Below are 16,869 nucleotides of genomic sequence, written 5' to 3'. Positions count from 1 at the left end.
AGCAGGTGTCCCGACGGAGCTGGCTCGTGGTGGAGGAGCTGTTGCTGTACTCATTAAACCTTAATCCTTTCCCTTTAATTCCTTGATTACATTGTCATAACAGGTAGTATTTATATACTGGGGAAATAACATTTGTTGTATTTATTTTCAAATATTTTGCATAAATACTTTGTTGTAAATCGACTTTTCAGTTTTCCAGTGGGCAAGTAAAACTTGTAATCATAGTAGATGATTCTGTAATAACTTGTAGTATAAAAAAGTTTTTAATTTAAGCAAACAAAGCTATCTCCTACTGATGTGATCAGCTTACCTCCTCAGTGACTTAGAACTGCAAAAATGCGTGATTTTTTGCCCCATTATATGTGACACATAGCCCCAGTGTACTCTTAATACCTAACAAGTATTAATAGTTCCCTCATACATGGAAAGGTGATGTTACTAAATAAGAACCAAATTAAGCTACTTAGGTTTTTAAAATCTCTCAAAGGTCTGTAGGAATACCAAAAACAGGCCAAAGAAATGGAATTGTATAAAATATAATTCAGGCAACTAAGAAGTATAGTTGTTTTAAATAGGCATCCTGGGTATTTTGTTTTATCTTCTGTTCATTGAATATTATCCATATGTAAGTATGAAAAATATCTTTAGTGTAGCTTTGAACATAATGATTATAATTCAGGTAATTTTTACATTTGTTAGAGAGTTTGTGTTCAACTCTTATTTTACAATGAAAGATTTAAGTATCAGATTTTAACTGTAAAAATAGTTTACCTAAGTTGATTCTTGCCTAAATTCTGTTTATGGAGTTTCATAGTATAAACTAGAGCAGGAGTCGGCAAACTATAGCCCACAGGCCAAATCAGGCTTGTCGCTATTTTTGTGAATAAAGCTTTATTGGAACACATATACACCTATTCATTTTTGTGCTGTCTATGGCTGCTTTGGCATTATAATGGCAGAGTTGAGTAGTTGCAACTGAGACCATGTGGCCCACAAAATCTAGAATATTTGCTATCTGGACCTTGATAGAAAAAACATTTTTGCATGTCCCTGAACTAGGCCATAAAATTCTATCATTAATTGGAGTTTGACATATTTTAACATATATGGACTGTATTTGCTGTGATTTAACCTGTAGCTGCTAATTTTTAATTACATAAAATAGGTGGAATGAATTCAAGCTTGGAATTTTAATTAGAGGAAAGGTTATTTTTAAGATGCAGTCCTTTAGAGTAAAATCAAAATGTTATAAATAAGTAATTTGTAGCAGTAAGAGATATCAGAGTGGAAGAGTCATTATCTAATCCAGGGGCTCACTGTGTTTCAGAATAACATGAAGAGCTCTTTTTGAAAGTTACAGGTCCCTGGGCCCTACTCCCAAAGATTTTATTTTCATTTGGTCAGGGGTAGGACTCTGGTTTTGGTATTTTAAAAGCACTGCAGGTGATTCTAAAGTGCTGCCAATGTTGGGGACCACTGATCTTGCCCCACCCACTCATTTTCTAAATGAAGCAACTACGGTTCAAAGAGATTGTGATGCATTGAAGGACACGCAGCCCTTCGGTGGGGTTGTTAGATCAAAACCCAATGACTGTACTTGACATTGCAGTTACTACTTCCCTATATCAGTCTGCATTTTCCAGCCTAAATCAGGGGTTGGCAGACTTTTCTAGCCTTTTCAAAAGGTTAGACAGTATATATTTTAGGTTTTTGAGGACCTTATGATACCTTGTCCTATACTATTCATTTATTCAAAAAACCACAATTTCCATTTCTTAAAATTTCTGGTATTTACCAAAGTTACTCATTTTTCAAGGGAGAGTATGGTGGTGGGAGGGAGACTAAACATAATAGAAGTATTGCCACATTATGGTCAAAGACTCTACTAGGTTGCTAATGAAATGACATCTTAGCCTCTTAGGGGTAAATCCCTCTTCTGAGAAATACTTAAGGATCTGGTTGTTTCCACTCAGTTAAAAAGCCAGTTTAGATTTCAGTTGCCAGGATGAAAAGGCAGTTTTTGTTTGTTTGTTTGTTTTTGCTCACAGTCATAAGTTGAATAGACATTTTCAGTGTAAAAGCTGAATCCTTCTGTTGCTCCAAAAACTTACAGTGAAAAAATTAAGCTAAAGAACTTTATGTGGAAGATAGGAGAAATTATATGACAGTCAACATAGATCATGAATTGACTTTAGTTCAGTATTCCGGTGATACCATAAGTAAAATGCATTAGACATTTGATTTGCTTATTAAAAATTAAGCTTGTTCTTAATGATTTTAGTGAGGGTCTCCACTCTGAGTAAAATTTAGTTCTTTTCATATTACCTTTGTATTTCTGACCCCACTAGTTCTTATAACTTGAATTTGATTGAGAGATATGGGAATAGTCAACTAAATAACTCTGCTTGGAGACCCAAAGTGGTGGTGGTAATTTTGGACCATTTTTGACACTGTTGGTTTGCCAGTTTTCCTCTGACCTTTTCCAGTTTTATTCATGGACTATGTCAAAAAGGTTTCTTTCATGAGTAAATTTTGAACCCAGGTTCAAGGTGAGTTCAGAATATACTCAACTTCATTCAATCCTTTTTTTTTTTAAATGCAGGGTTGTACATATTTTAATAATTTTCTTATGTATCTGGTATTTAATGCTGACAGGATTCCAGTCAATGGAGAGTTTTCATTGCAAGTAGCTGCAGGTGTGTTTCATGGTAGACATAAAAGTTTTTAGTGAAGCTGACTTTTTCTTTTAAAAAAATGTACATCCTTAATAAATAATGAATATAGATGTTGATTTTGTGGGGCAATATGGTATGCTTTTTGTATGTTATGTTGTTACTGTTGAATCAAAATTTTGAGTTGCAAAAACATCAGATACCAAATCTAAAAGAAAGATTTTAAGGGTTGTGAAAATGGGTACTCAATGTTTACTCTTAAATGGCTTAGTTTTTTTTTTTATAGAGTGACTAAACCTTTAAAGCATCTCAATAGCACAATAAGATGTATTTGTAGCATCATTGTTAAATTTTAAAATACTCATTCTCTACAGTGTGTTTTTATTTGGTATTGTTGTTAAATAGGTCTTCCCTTAAAACCAGGTTAATGACTAGTTTTTGCATTAACTTCAGCCTTTATCATTTGAGCATCTACTATATACTAGGAATTATGCTAGAACAGGAATTTGCTTTCAGGGATTATGTAGTCTGGAATCAGTTGTAATGAAGAAATATATGTATAGTAGTTCATTTTAAGATGAGAGAGTTTAAAAAACTTTTAGAAAATTTTTGATACAATATTATATGATGAAATGAATCTACTCTACTTGTTACATAAATACTTAGAAGTTTGTTAAATTTCTCATAATTTTTGATCCATAACAGTAAAGACTGATTCTTTGGAAGATTTTTCACCAACAGAAAAATAACATACGTATCTTATTTATGTTACATTTTCAGCAGGCTATAGTCAGCAGACTGGACCCCAGCAACCTCAGCAGTTCCAGGGATATGGCCAGCAGCCCGCTTCCCAGGCACCAGCGCCTGGCTTTTCTGGTCAGCCTCAACAACTGCCCGCTCAACCGCCACAGCAGTACCAGGCGAGCACTTATCCTCCACATACTTACGCTACCCCAACTTCTCAGCCTACTAATTATACTGTGGCCCCTGCCTCACAACCTGGAATGGCTCCAAGCCAACCTGGGGCCTATCAGCCAAGACCAGGTTTCACTTCACCTCCTGGAAGTACCATGACCCCTCCTCCAAGTGGGCCCAACCCGTATGCACGTAACCGGCCTCCCTTTGGGCAGGGCTATACCCAGCCTGGGCCTGGTTATCGATAAAGAGGCTCAGCTACACTCGCAAATGTAGCTGCTAGCTATCTGTCTCCCAAAAAACTCCAATACTACTATCTTGTTTTAATTTGTATTTGAAGTTCAGAAATTTAAAAAGCAGAGCATTTTTTATATCATTGGCTGTTAATTAAAAGTATAATTTGCTAGAACACAGACCAAGATGAAAGTCTTTTCCTCCCCTGCTGAAAAGTATAGCAGCTTCCTAGTAATTTTGGAACACTACTTACATGTGTGTAAAGTAATTGACTTTCTAGCCTGCTTTGTCCCAAGAATATTAAAATGCTAGGTTGAAATTTAGCTGTCTTACTTGGCTTTTTACTATTAACATGATGTACTAAAAGTAGATCCCTTTGAGAAGATAACTAGATATTATGTATAAAATGTAACATTGATAGGTTAATAAAGGTGATTGAATCCATTAGTGGTCTTATAATTTAATCATATATGTATACACACACGCATATATAATTGATTTGGGTATGTGTGTATATATACACACAAACACACATATGTATGTACACACATGTACATGTGTATGTATGTATACCACATGAGGAAAAAAGCAAGAAAAAAAATCCGTATTGATGTTTGGTCTGAAAATGAAGTATACATGGTTTAACTTAGTTTTCTATTCAGAGAAACACAGTGTTATTTGGTTTTTGTCCCAACTTGGAAGAAATGCATTTAACAATTATGGACTTAAAACAATGAAACTTTAAAATAGATGTTACAGGAAGATAGATTAGCATTATATATAAACACAACAGATACAGTATTAAAAAACATAAGAGGGCTTTGGTAGATCCTGAATAACCTTGTGATTTTCCTTATAGAGATGAACCTTTCAGAAATAAAGAACTCAGCCTTAAAAAAAAATCTCTTTATTGCAGAATTTCTACTTGTTTGAAAAATACAAAATGTAGCATTGATAAAATTGAAGCATGTTGAAAGGTAAGCACAGGATCCTTTCAGAATGAGGGTAATGATGCAGCATTCCCACCTCCCATTCCAAATGAAGAAAATACCTTTTTAAATAAAAATGAATTTGATTTTCAGTACAGGTTGAGTTAGAATTATGAAAACATCCTCTGGTACATTCAGTTCTAGAAGTCTTAAGTATAAAATGATAGCGATCTCATCGTGTTTTGTGTGTGTGTGTGTGTGTGTGCGCTCAGACTTCACATCCAGTCTCTGCATATAGTTTGATAAGAATTACATTAAAAACAACATGAAGACAGTTGTGTGAAGGGATACTATGTATATTCAGACATAACATATATGGGGAGGAAAAGAACAGTATTTTGAAACAATATATCATTCTCAATTGCATTTTTTAGCTGAAATGAAATTTACTGATTCAAACAAAATGTTTTTAATAATTTGCAGAAAGGAAATGTATATTTACATGATTCAGAAAAGCTGTTCAGCTGTTGTTAAAAAATAAACATGAACCTTTCCCTCCCCCCCCAGCTATATATGCTGAAGATAATTTGATCTAATAAGTTAAACCAAGTAGAGATTTATGGAATTAACTCACCAGTAGGAAGAATACACATTAATAAAAGTAAATATTTTTTAAAAAGTATATTAGTTTTTGATGTTAATTTTGTTATAAAAGTATCTCAAAACATCATTACAACAGTGTGATAAATAATATACAAATGATCTCTTAAAACACGATGAATAGGGAGCCAGCTTCCCCAAAAAATGTTACTCTTATATCTTGCTTTCCTAAAATGACTTTGTAAAACCTGATAAATATTCTCAGCAATCTTTCTAATAAACATCTAATATTGCTATCAATTAGATTTTAAACTTTTATACATAGTAAACAGAACAGCTTCAAATGAATGACAAATACCGTAGTGTTTCGATTATTTCTTGCCATGATGAAACAGAAGGCACGCATGAACACGATTGCAGCATCTACCATTTTCCAGGAATCGTGGTCCCACATTCATACCACTGAACATAATTGATTTGGGTATGACCACCTATTTCTCCAAATTGGACAGGTTCTTGGCGAACTGCTCTGAAATAGCCTAGGAGGCAAAATAATTTAATTTTAACAGCTGCTATATTATAATTCTTGCCCTTAGCACTCATAGTTTGAAGTGTCATTGAATGGCTGGAAGTTAGTCTAGGTGAAGCAAAGTATTTTAGAAAATGGATAACAACAAAGGTCCTGGTCTTTCCTGAATTTCCAGGGGCACCTGGTGAAGCAAAGTATTTTAGAAAATGGATAACAACAGAGGTCCTGGTCTTTCCTGAATTTCCAGGGGCACCTGGAAATTCCTTGCCATCTCCCAAAAGTTACGATGGAATGGTTGGTAGTGTCTGGGAAACAAAGCTGGAAAGGGGTAGGAGTCAAGGGGGTTTTGTTTTTTGTGTCATCGACCACGCTCCGTATACTCTGTCATGTGAAAGGGTACCTTCTGCATTTCACAGACTAGTGGAAGTCTGTGAAGAATTGACCTGAGAAATGATGCTATATTTACTACAATGTTAAGAAACAAAAGAAGGGTAGTTCTAAGAGATTACTAAATATCTAAGATTTAAACTTAGGTGAAATCTTCCTTCAAGGACCCGACACTGAATGATTAAAAATTTCTGTGAGTATAAGACATAGAAATACACAATTTCCAGTATGCCTTATGTCCATTCCTATCAGACAGCAATTTCAACTTCCTGAATTCATGGGTTCACAGATCTTACTCAGTCATCTTTTACTATGGTTGGTATTTTTAAGTGCCAGTGAACAAAATGTGTTGCTACAAAGACTAGTCAAGTAATTTAAAGTATTTAATGCACCTCTTGGTGATTCCCAAGTATATGGACATTTAATTTACCCTCTCCTGCCCTGCCTGGACAAGAATTAAATTAATTTTCACCTTTTCAATCCTCATTAAGCAGCTTAGTACTAATGTGTCTTCAGCATTAGAGTGGTTATTCATTTCTTAGCAGAATTGTTCTATTTTAACTGTATGTAATTAAGGCAAATACTGTTTTTCCATTTGTGGTAATAAAGTTTTCTTAAATTTTTTAAGGGAATAAAAAAATGCCTTTATGCTCAATTTTGACAAAAAACCATAAAGGTAATATATGAATGATTTATGCTTAGGAAACTGCTTTTTTATAGCGATTTTTGCAAATTCAGGTTTTCTTGAAACAGAATGCATTTTTATATATGCTTGTGTGTAGGTTTCCTTGGCTTTAAGGGACCGACTCTTAGGGACTGGGAGGAAAGTTGAGAAACTTTTATTAAAGTCTTCAGATTAAGGTCTTATATGAATTTTTTTTTTTTTTTTTTGCCAGATAATTAGAACAGTAGTGGTACAGAATTATTTTGAAAGTGATTGCTTTCCTCAGCTTGAATTCTTTTTGGGTTAATTTATGAAACCCTCTTGCTTATGAGGAAGCTCAGAAAACATACCGTCTTTCGTGGGTAACTGGTCAGAAGTCAGCTGCTGTCCTGTGCGTCCATCTAAAAATGAGTCCACGAACTGGCAGTGGTCTTCTCCATGGCCTCTTTGATCGCCTATGTTATAAAATTTTCCTGAAGAACCCAAATTAAAAGGATTATAAAGTGTTATTTTCTTTGATATGGGACAATTCTAAAATAATCAAATTGTTTCAAATAATCAGTCTTTCCTGTTCTTATACTTTTTCTTCCCTTTCACCCTGGTTCAAGCCACCAGTGTCTCTTGACTGAACTATGGAATAGTCGCCCAGTGGGCATCCCTGCTTTCACCCTTCCTCTCTCTCTTCTCCTCCCACTCCCACCCCCTCCCCATCTCCTGCATCTTTTAAAAATGTAATTCAGATAATGTCACTCCCTCCATAGTTCTCTCCAGCAATCTCCTATTGTACCCCAACAAAGCTCAGTCTTCACCTGGTCTCAAAGCTCCACGTGACTGCACGCTCGCCTGCCTGCTGGTCTCTCCCTCGCTGGGCCTCAGCCACACCAGTGGATTTCTCGTCCCTCTGTCTCTAGCTTTCTCCCTAGATCTTTGCTTGGTTGCTGCTTTCTCAATAGTTTTCTAATTTGCACAAGTGTTACCTTTTCAGAGAGCCTTTTTCTAAACATTCTAACTAAGGGAGCTTCCATTCAGCTGCTTTCTTCCACTCCTTATGTTTTCTTCAAAGCACTACATGAAATTCTTATTGACATATTTGTTGTCTGTCTCTTTTTACTACATTGTAAGCTACAAGAAGGCAGGGATGTGTCTTGTTTGCTGCTTTGTCCCCAGCACGTAGGGCAGTGTCTGAACAAAGCAGGTACTATTTGTTGAATGACTGAACAAATGTTTCCTTTCTATGTTGAGGCCAGCTTTATTTGTTTAAAATTTTTACTGTCTGAATATAGAAGAGAAAGTGATAACCCACTGAGTCTGGAGCCAGGCGTTATAGCCTTTCCGCCCAGATGTTTTAATCTTATCTCTGGCAGACCTAAAATTTTAATTGTGTCACATTCCTTCTGTGATTATTGTTAGGTACACTCTTTATTATCAGTAGGTTTTTTTATCCTTGGTTGGCTGTAACAAAATTGAGCTGGAATGTGGCTATTCTTTACATTCAAGTTTGCCATGATGGCACTGTTAGAAATTGCATTTTCATTGTTTACCTCCTAACAACATGTCTCAAATCCTTGTTTACTAGCTTTAAGTAGTTCAATAACATCTTGCTCAAAAAGAAAACTTGTATTTACATCACACCTTAGTGTCTGGAACTGTCCAAAGAATAGGCCAAATTACAGAATGCTGCAAAGCATCCCCAGAAGGACAGGGTCCAAAACAGTTAGTAGCCCTGCTTACCTGTGAGGGAGTCGCTCAGGTAAATCTTGTATCTGAGAGAGTTGCATAGCTGCACCCCTACAAACTTTTTATACCACGTCCTTTTGACATACTGTTTGCCCTTACATTCTGAGTAAGAGTCTGAATCAAAGGGTCTTTCAGTCCAGATAGCATCTCTTCCTCCTGCATAAGGAAAACATGGTTTGAGTTGGGCATCTGACTCTGGAGACTGAAGAGCTGTCCTAAAAGCTTTTTTAAAAAGCAGTTTGCAAAATTCACTGTCAACTTGCTGGTTTTCTCCATTGCTAAATATTGGAGCCCAAAATGTAGGAGTTTACACACAAACCCCGATTAAGTTCCTGTTATAGTGATATAAATCTTAGAGGAGTACTTTTAGGTGTTGAATACTCTCAGCGGTGTTAGAGACAGCATCCTAAGTAAATTCAGGTTTTTTGTTTTTTCAGCCATAAAATTTAAATGACTGCTTTAATGTGACTTATAGTAAGTGGAAATGAGGGTGTTAATAACTTGACAGTTATTAAACAGATAATTTGGTACACGAGTGAAAGCAAGTTTTAAAATAATGCAACTTGTTCCCAAAACAGCATAGGCTTTCAGTGTTACCAAATGTTTTGAGTAAGCATTCATACCTGATTGATATTCTAAGAAAACCAAACAGAGTAAAGTGAAATTACGAGTAAAAATCCTGCCCTGTCTGTATAGTTGAATCAGTTTAGCAAGGCATGTGGTTGTGTTCACATTGAGACAGGCACTTACCAGAAACTGGCTCGCTCACTCTTGGATCCGCTGAGGAGAAACAGCAAACACAGAGTCAGACATTATTAGGCTCCAGTGGCACAGTGAAGAAGGTGGGTATTACAGTTAAGAAATTTTACTTGTAAAATGGTACACTCGCTAGAGTGAATTTGAAAATGTGTGTTGTTTTGGAAATTGTTCTCGATTGGAGAAGTTCCTCTGCCAGATACTCAGGTGTGTCATTTATTTGTGATTTGAATAGCTGGAAGTCTTCATTGCTGTTCTAGCTTTCACTTCCATTTTAAAAGCTTCATTTTAGTTTCATACAAAAACAATTGATGATAAAATCACCAAGATGCCATGAACTGCAGTTGGTGTAAAAATTATACAAGTGGTGCCGTGAGTACAGATGTAGCTTGTTAGGGAAATGGAGCTTAGAAGGTCAAATCAGAGAATTTCACAGCTGCTTATCATAAAATAACTCAAATGAATTCTCTTTCCAGATGTGGCTCAGCGTGTCTGATATTTTGATTATAGGCATTGATGCTGGCATACAGGGAGCATTTATTCACTACATTTTTGAGTATAGATTGATTACACACTTCTTTTTTAAACTGATATGCCTAACTTTTTTTTCTGACATCATAATAAATGAGGAAAAACAAGTGGTGTTTCTTTAAGGGTACCTTCATCAGTTTGCTTTTCCCCCATAGGCGATTTTTTTAAATTCAGGAAACTACACTGGTTAGCTGGTTTCAGACAAGCTCCCTATGTAAAACATTGTGGTCTTTACATCCTTGTTGGGAATTGCTTTTGATACGATTACCTGATTCAGTACTGAATGCCACTGTGTTGCTGGCTGGGCCTTCTCCAAGTGGGTTTTTGGGTTTCACCTGGAATTCGTAGCTGTGTAGGGGGAAAATTAAAACAACATTGTAATATATTCTTCAGGGATAGGAAACAACATTCCCTAGTTATACTAACATCTTCCTGATTCTGTTTTGAAATCATGATGGCAGGGAATGGACGTATGTTCCAGAAGAATGAGGGAAAAAAGAACTCAATTTTATTTTCCGGACAGCTTGTCTAGTGTTTTGTATAAGAAGAAGAGGGTTAAGTTAAAAAAGGTAGCTGTCCTTTTAAAAATTTCAAGTTAGAAATAACTGGACAAGTTGGTAATGGACATACGAGAAAGAGGTATGTGGTAGACCCAGGATAATTCCAGCAACAAGGACCCTCAGTTTTCTTCAGATGTTTCAGCTACTTCTTGGGGCAAAGAAGTGGAAGATTTCTTTTTATTCCTTATTATCCCGGCGCTGGGGAGAGCCTTAGACTTAGGCAGTGCTCCTCACTGTGGGGTTTGAAGTACCTACATCAGAGCTGCATCATAGAGTGACAGTGGGGAAAGATTTTTAATGCAGATTTCTTGCTCCATCCTAGCTACTGAATCAGTTTTTTGAGGGGGTCCAGGTACGAATTTATAACAAATTCCTGAGGTGAATACTGTGTCCACTGACATAGGAGTACTAGACTATAGAAACAGATGCACATGAAAATATTTCTTTGCAAGGACTTCCTGGTTGTATCTCCTGGAACTCGGGTCTTCTGTGGATCACAGGCAGCCGTGGCATCTCCAGAATAGGGGGCATGGTACTGTCCCCTCACGAAAAGCACAGGCACAAAGGCAGACTTGCTCTCCCTCTATAAACCAGATTCACTGGGCCAAGCCCCTTAACCCTTTACCTTAAAAAACAAAACACAAGATAAACCCAGATCCTTTGAAGTTGTAAGTATGTTTGATTCTATCCTTAAGAATTATTCATTAAATTGCTATACAATATTTGACAGATTTCATTCACAGACTACTTAAGCAGAGCAAATCCTTTTTAAAAATTCAAACAGTAAAACTGTTTGTCATTTGCCTAAAACTAAGACTTCCTTTTAGCAGCAGGCTTAGCAGGAAAATATTTTGAATGTAAAATCAGCTTGAGTCAGTTGATAGTATTGTGAGTCTCAAATTTGTACAAGCCTATTGGGAGATAATTTCCATTTTTGAGAATTTGTAATTGAATATGAATACAGAACACACAAAAGAGAAAGGTATGTTATAATTAAGTAAAAAAACAGAAGGATGACAACTCAGTTTGTTACAGAGGATACAAGTGAACAATAACAACTCTAGGGCTCGAGGAATAAGATTTTTGACTCTAGAGACATTGCATTAAAAACACTGTTAGATTCCCTATAAGAGAGATTCTAGCATTACAGCAATGGCAACCATGTAATAAGTGCTTACACATTAATCATTTTACACATATGAAGTAATATACTAACCCTGAGAGATTGGTATTATCCGATTTTTCAGTTAAGAACAATGAGGCTCTTAACTATTGTCTGCCTTTACAAACTTTGTGAAATGAGGGTTGAAACTCCCAAAATTTTTAGCAGGAGACTGCACATCAAAGCATTTTGTAAAACTAATCAACTGCTGTAAGGTGCCATTATCATTTGCACTAAGATAATGCTGATATAAAACCACCCATGTCACTTATTTAAATAAATTGCCCATAGGGTGTTTTGGCATGGAATACTTTCTCGAGATGAAATTCTTGGCTTAAAAGCCTGATGACCTTAAAACAAAAAACAAACCAGTATGATGAACTGAAAGTGGAAAAAAGAAATCAGGCATCTGGACTTTGATTCAAGTGGGCAGTGTATTCCACATTCCAGGCCATTGCAAAAAGCCCTGTGCTTTGGCCAAACCCGATTGCTGGAATCTCCATGTTTTTTTATTTTGCAGTTATTTATACTTCAGCTCTATCTGTAGTGTGGCCACAAATTCATAAGCAACTTTTTCTGTTTTTTGACAACATTGTGTGATACTTGACAAGTTTTGAAGAAATAATTTTAAAGTTTAACAATATGGGAACTCAAAGGCACACATTTTTGGCTGATTAAACCTTATATAAACAAAATATTTGAAGTGGCAAAATTTTTCCCAAGAAACACATTTTAGCAACAGATTTATGATATTGTAGGTCTAAGAGTAATGTCTCAGAGAAAATACTGATTTTTACATAGGAAATAAGCACAGGATGCTATTTTAAAATTACATAGAGGACAATAAAGTTTAAAATAAGTATAGAACAAATCAAAATTTAAATAGAAGGCTTGGAAGATCAAGTTAAGGAAATTTTATAAGCACTAGAACATAAAGAGATGAAAAAATGAGAGAAAATAAGGAAATTGGATTATTTCAGGGAATACAATACCTAACTAGTATGTTCTAGAAGAGAGATGAGGGGAAAAGGAGGGTAGAAAGTTATCATAGAAGTGATGTAAGTAATATCCCCAACTGAAATACATGGGTTTCCAGATTAAAAAGGCCTAATGTACACCCAGCAAAACGGGTGGGGGTGCTGGAGGGGTGGTGGAGACCATGCAAAGCACACAAGTTGCAAAATTTCAGAGTACTGGGATAAAGGCATGATCTCAAAAGTTGCTGAGAAGAAAATAGGTCCTATTCGAAGGATCCAGCATCAGTAACATTTGACTTCTTAGCATTGGAAGTTAGAAAACAGTGAAACAATGCCTTCAGAAGTCTTCATTTTATCCTAAACTCCATGTCTAGCTAAACAATGGTATCAGAGTTAAAACAAGGGTATTTCAAGACATGTAGACACTCAGAAATATCTTCCCTAAGCTTTTCTCAAGATGTATTTCTCAAGAAGTGCCATAAAGTGAGGGAGCAAACAAGGAAGGCATAAGATGTAGGTTATTCAACATAGGAGAGAAGATGATGGTGTGGAATTCCAGGAAATGTTGCCATAAACTAATACATGGAACATGTAGATGACTTCAGTATTTGATCATTTTTAAAAATGGTCAGTCGAGAAATACACATTTAATTAACAGAAGAAATAGCTAAAATAATTGAAAATGGGAGAATCAGCTAAGATGGTGACAAAGGAGACTCCTGAGCTCCCCTCCTCCCACAGACACATCAAGTGTGTACAGCTGCACATAGAGCAAATTCCTAATGAAAGATACCCAGGAACTACCCGAGGACTCCTACACAGGGGCACGTGAGAGAACACCCATATTGAAATGGGTAGGAAAGCCTGAGACACAGTCTCCATAAACCTTGTCCCTAGCGCAGAGCCATACAATCAGGAGCGAGCCCCCAGCTAGCAGCTTTCCCCTGAAGAGCAAAGAGTTTGGACCCCACACCTACCACCCCAACTTTTAAGGCTCCCACATGAGGGGGCCCCTAAACACCTAGCTCTGGAAGCCAATGAGGATTGTGTCGATGAAACTTTGAAGAATAAAGCAGTTATTCAAAAGTGCATGAGCATGAACCACAGCTATCCCAGTGCAGAGGGAGCAGGAAAAATCACCCATTTCCCAGTCTTTCCCTGAAACTGCCTGAGGACCAAGTTTCTAATTTAGCAGCATCTAGAGCCTCGCTATGATCCTCCATGGAGACTGGAAGATGATGGACACCTCTCCAGCCAGCTCCAAGTCACTAGTATCTTCCTGCAAGGAGGTTGTACATATGTCTGCACCCAAGCTCTTACAGCTTCTACCCAAGGGATAGGTCATGTGGCCCTGATAGCCAATGGGGCTTGCATTCACAATTACCACAGGACTGTAGCAAAGAAGTAGTGCTTAACTGGCTCAGCACAGAGGGAACAGGCAAAAATGCCCATCTCCCACTCTCCCTGAAAAGGGCTCATAAGGGTTGCATACTTTAAAAACTGCTGCCTGAAGGTAAGGCTTCTAACTTAAGCACCTATCTAGTGGCTGGCTGCAATTCTTCCCCGAGACTGGGAAACCAGCAGACACCTTTCCTGCCCTCTCTCCAGCCTGCTCCAACAATAAAACCAAGTCACTCTGTCTCCCTGGAAGGAATCTGTACAAAAGTCTGGCACCCCAGCTTTTGTAGCTGCTGCCCATGTGATGAGCCCCCAGATTACCTGGCTCTGAGAGCCAATGGGGCTTGCATTCCTGAGTTCCACAGTACTATAGCAAATGAAGCAGTTTTTAAAAGGTGCAAGAGCATCCCTTTCTTCCTCCCATGGCTATATCCTCGGTCCAACACAGAGGGAACAGGCTAGATGCCCATCTTCCAGTTTCTCCCAGGAAGGGGCTTAACTACATAATTTCCCAGCTGCTACCTGAAGGTCCAGTTTATAATCAGCCTGCATCTACTGTCTTTCTCCGAAAATAAGACCTAGCGGGACAATCAGCTCTAATGCATCTTTTGGAGCAAAAATTAATATAAGACCCAGTCTATTATTATATATCATATCATATCATATCATATCATCATATCATATCATATCATATATCATATATATATTGTGGACCCGTCCTTACAGTAAAATAAGACTGGGTCTTATTAATTTTTGCTCCAAAAGATGCATTAGAGCTGATTGTCTGGCTAGGTCTTATTTTCAGTGAAACACGGTAGGTGCTGACTGCAATTTTCACCTTTGGGACATTGACGGGTTTGGGCACACTCAATTACTGCAAGCCACTAAGAATAAGGAAAGTGGCTTGGACAATCTCAGAGGTTTGAGAGACAACTAGGCATTTGGGCTGGGCTGATCAAAGAGGTTCATTTCTTATACAAGACCATTCTATTGAGACTGGGAGAGATGGCTGTTTTATCTAATAGTTAGAAACCAACAAAAAGAGTCAAAGAAAATGAAGAAACAGGAATATGTTCCAAATAAAAGAAAAAGAAATATCTCCAGAAACGAAATGAAATGAACACAAGTGATTTACCAGATAGAGAGTTCAAAATAACAGTCATAAAGATGTTCACCAAGGCCAGGAGACCAATGCATGAACAAATTTAGAATCTCAGCAGAGATAGAAAATATTAAAACGTGCAAAACAGAAAACACATAGCTGAAGAATACAATAACAACTGAAAAATCCATTGGAGGAGTTTAACATCATATTAAATCGAGTGGAAGAAAGGATCAGCAAACTTGAAGACAAGGCAGTAGAATTCATCCAGAGGAAAAAACAAACAAAAATGAAAAAGAGTGAAGATAGCTTAAGGGACATATGGGACACCATCAAGCAGACCAAGATATGCATTATAGGGGTTCCAGAAGGAAAGGAGAGAAAGTGTAGAAAGCTTATTAAAAAAACATAATGGCTGAAAACTTCCCTTATCTGGTGAAGGAAACAGACATTCAGATCCAGGAAGTCCAGAGTTCCAAATTAAAATAATCCAAAGAGATCCATACTGAGACACATTATAATTAAATTATCAAAAGTTAAAGACAAGGGAATCTTAAAAACAGGAAGAGTAGAAAAGCTATTACAAGGGATTTCCCATAAAACTATTAGCAGATTTTTTAACAGAAACTTTCAGGCCAGAAGGGAGTGGCATGACATATTCAAAGTGTTGAAACAAAACAAAACAAACAAAATTACCCAGCAAAGCTGTCTTTCAGAACTGAAAGAGAGATAATGAGTTTACCAGACAAACAAAAGCTGGCAGAGTTCATCACCATCACTACACAAGCCTTACAAGAAATGTTAAAGAGAGTTCTTCAAGCTGTAACTAAAGGATGCTAACTCAATTACAGGAAAACACATGAAAATATAAAACTCACTGGGCAAAAGTAAATATATAGTTCAATTCAGAATACTCTACTGTTGTAATCATGGTGGGTAAATCACTTATAACTATTATGGAGATTTAAAAAGTATTAAAAATAATTGTACGATAATTATTTGTTAATGGATACACAATGTAAAAAGATTTAAATTGTGCCATCAAAAACAAAATGTGGAAGAGTAAAAATGTAGAGCTTTTGTATGCATTTGAAGTTAAGTTATTATAAGCTTAAAGTAGACTGTTATAAATAGAAGATGTTTTATGTAAGCCTTATGGTAACACAAAGTAACAACATATAGTAGATACACAAAATAAAAAGAATCAAAGCATACCACTACAGAAAATCATCAAATCACAAAGGAAGGGAGCAGAGGAAGAAAGGAACAAAATAATTACAAAACAACCAGAAAACAATGAAGAAAATAGCAATAGTAAATCCATACCTATCAATAATTACTTTAAATGTATATGGACTAAATTCTCTAATCAAAATACATAGAGTGGTTTAATGGACAAAAACAACAAGACCCAAGTATATGTTGCCTATCAGATACTCACTTCAGCTTTAAAGACACACAGACTAAAAGTGAAAGGATGGAAAAAGATATTTTATGCAAATGGAAACCAAAGAAAGCAGAGGTGCCTATCCTTAATAGACAAAATAGATTTTAAGCCAAATACTGTAACAAGAGACAAGATGGTCATTGTATAATGACAAATGTGTCACTTCAAGAGGATGTAGCATTTGTAAATATTTATGAACCCATTAGGAGCACCTTAATATATAAAGCAAATATTAGCATATCTGAAGAGAAAAATAGACAGGAATACAA

The 16,869-nt window shown here is 36.5% G+C and overlaps 2 protein-coding genes across 43 annotated transcripts in view; one reads left to right on the top strand and one right to left on the bottom strand.

The window, feature by feature from the left end:
- TFG (trafficking from ER to golgi regulator) overlaps positions 1-4,265 on the top strand; it is a 41,250-nt gene extending 36,985 nt beyond the window's left edge. For 2 of the 4 annotated variants that reach the window (XM_074332843.1, XM_019756526.2), the window contains exon 8: positions 3,456-4,265. In XM_074332843.1, the coding sequence (XP_074188944.1) occupies positions 3,456-3,835 (380 nt within the window). In that variant the 3' untranslated portion in view covers positions 3,836-4,265. Of the gene's footprint in view, positions 1-3,452 lie in introns of all 4 variants that reach the window. The other 2 variants (XM_019756525.2, XM_019756527.2) reach the window with 1 other exon arrangement.
- Positions 4,266-4,712: 447 nt separating this feature from the next.
- ABI3BP (ABI family member 3 binding protein) overlaps positions 4,713-16,869 on the bottom strand; it is a 259,027-nt gene continuing 246,870 nt past the window's right edge. For all 39 annotated transcript variants that reach the window (XM_074332670.1, XM_019756510.2, XM_074332723.1 and 36 more), the window contains 5 exons: positions 10,223-10,302; positions 9,418-9,447; positions 8,662-8,823; positions 7,281-7,403; positions 4,713-5,889 (listed from right to left, as the gene is read on the bottom strand). In XM_074332670.1, the coding sequence (XP_074188771.1) occupies positions 5,774-5,889; positions 7,281-7,403; positions 8,662-8,823; positions 9,418-9,447; positions 10,223-10,302 (511 nt within the window). In that variant the 3' untranslated portion in view covers positions 4,713-5,773. The remainder of the gene's footprint in view (positions 5,890-7,280; positions 7,404-8,661; positions 8,824-9,417; positions 9,448-10,222; positions 10,303-16,869) is intronic.

Source organism: Rhinolophus sinicus, linkage group LG01 (genome assembly GCF_036562045.2).
Source record: "Rhinolophus sinicus isolate RSC01 linkage group LG01, ASM3656204v1, whole genome shotgun sequence".
NCBI lineage: Eukaryota > Metazoa > Chordata > Mammalia > Chiroptera > Rhinolophidae > Rhinolophus > Rhinolophus sinicus.
The sequence above is the reverse complement of the archived record's forward strand: the minus strand, read 5'-3'. Positions and strand labels throughout refer to the sequence as shown.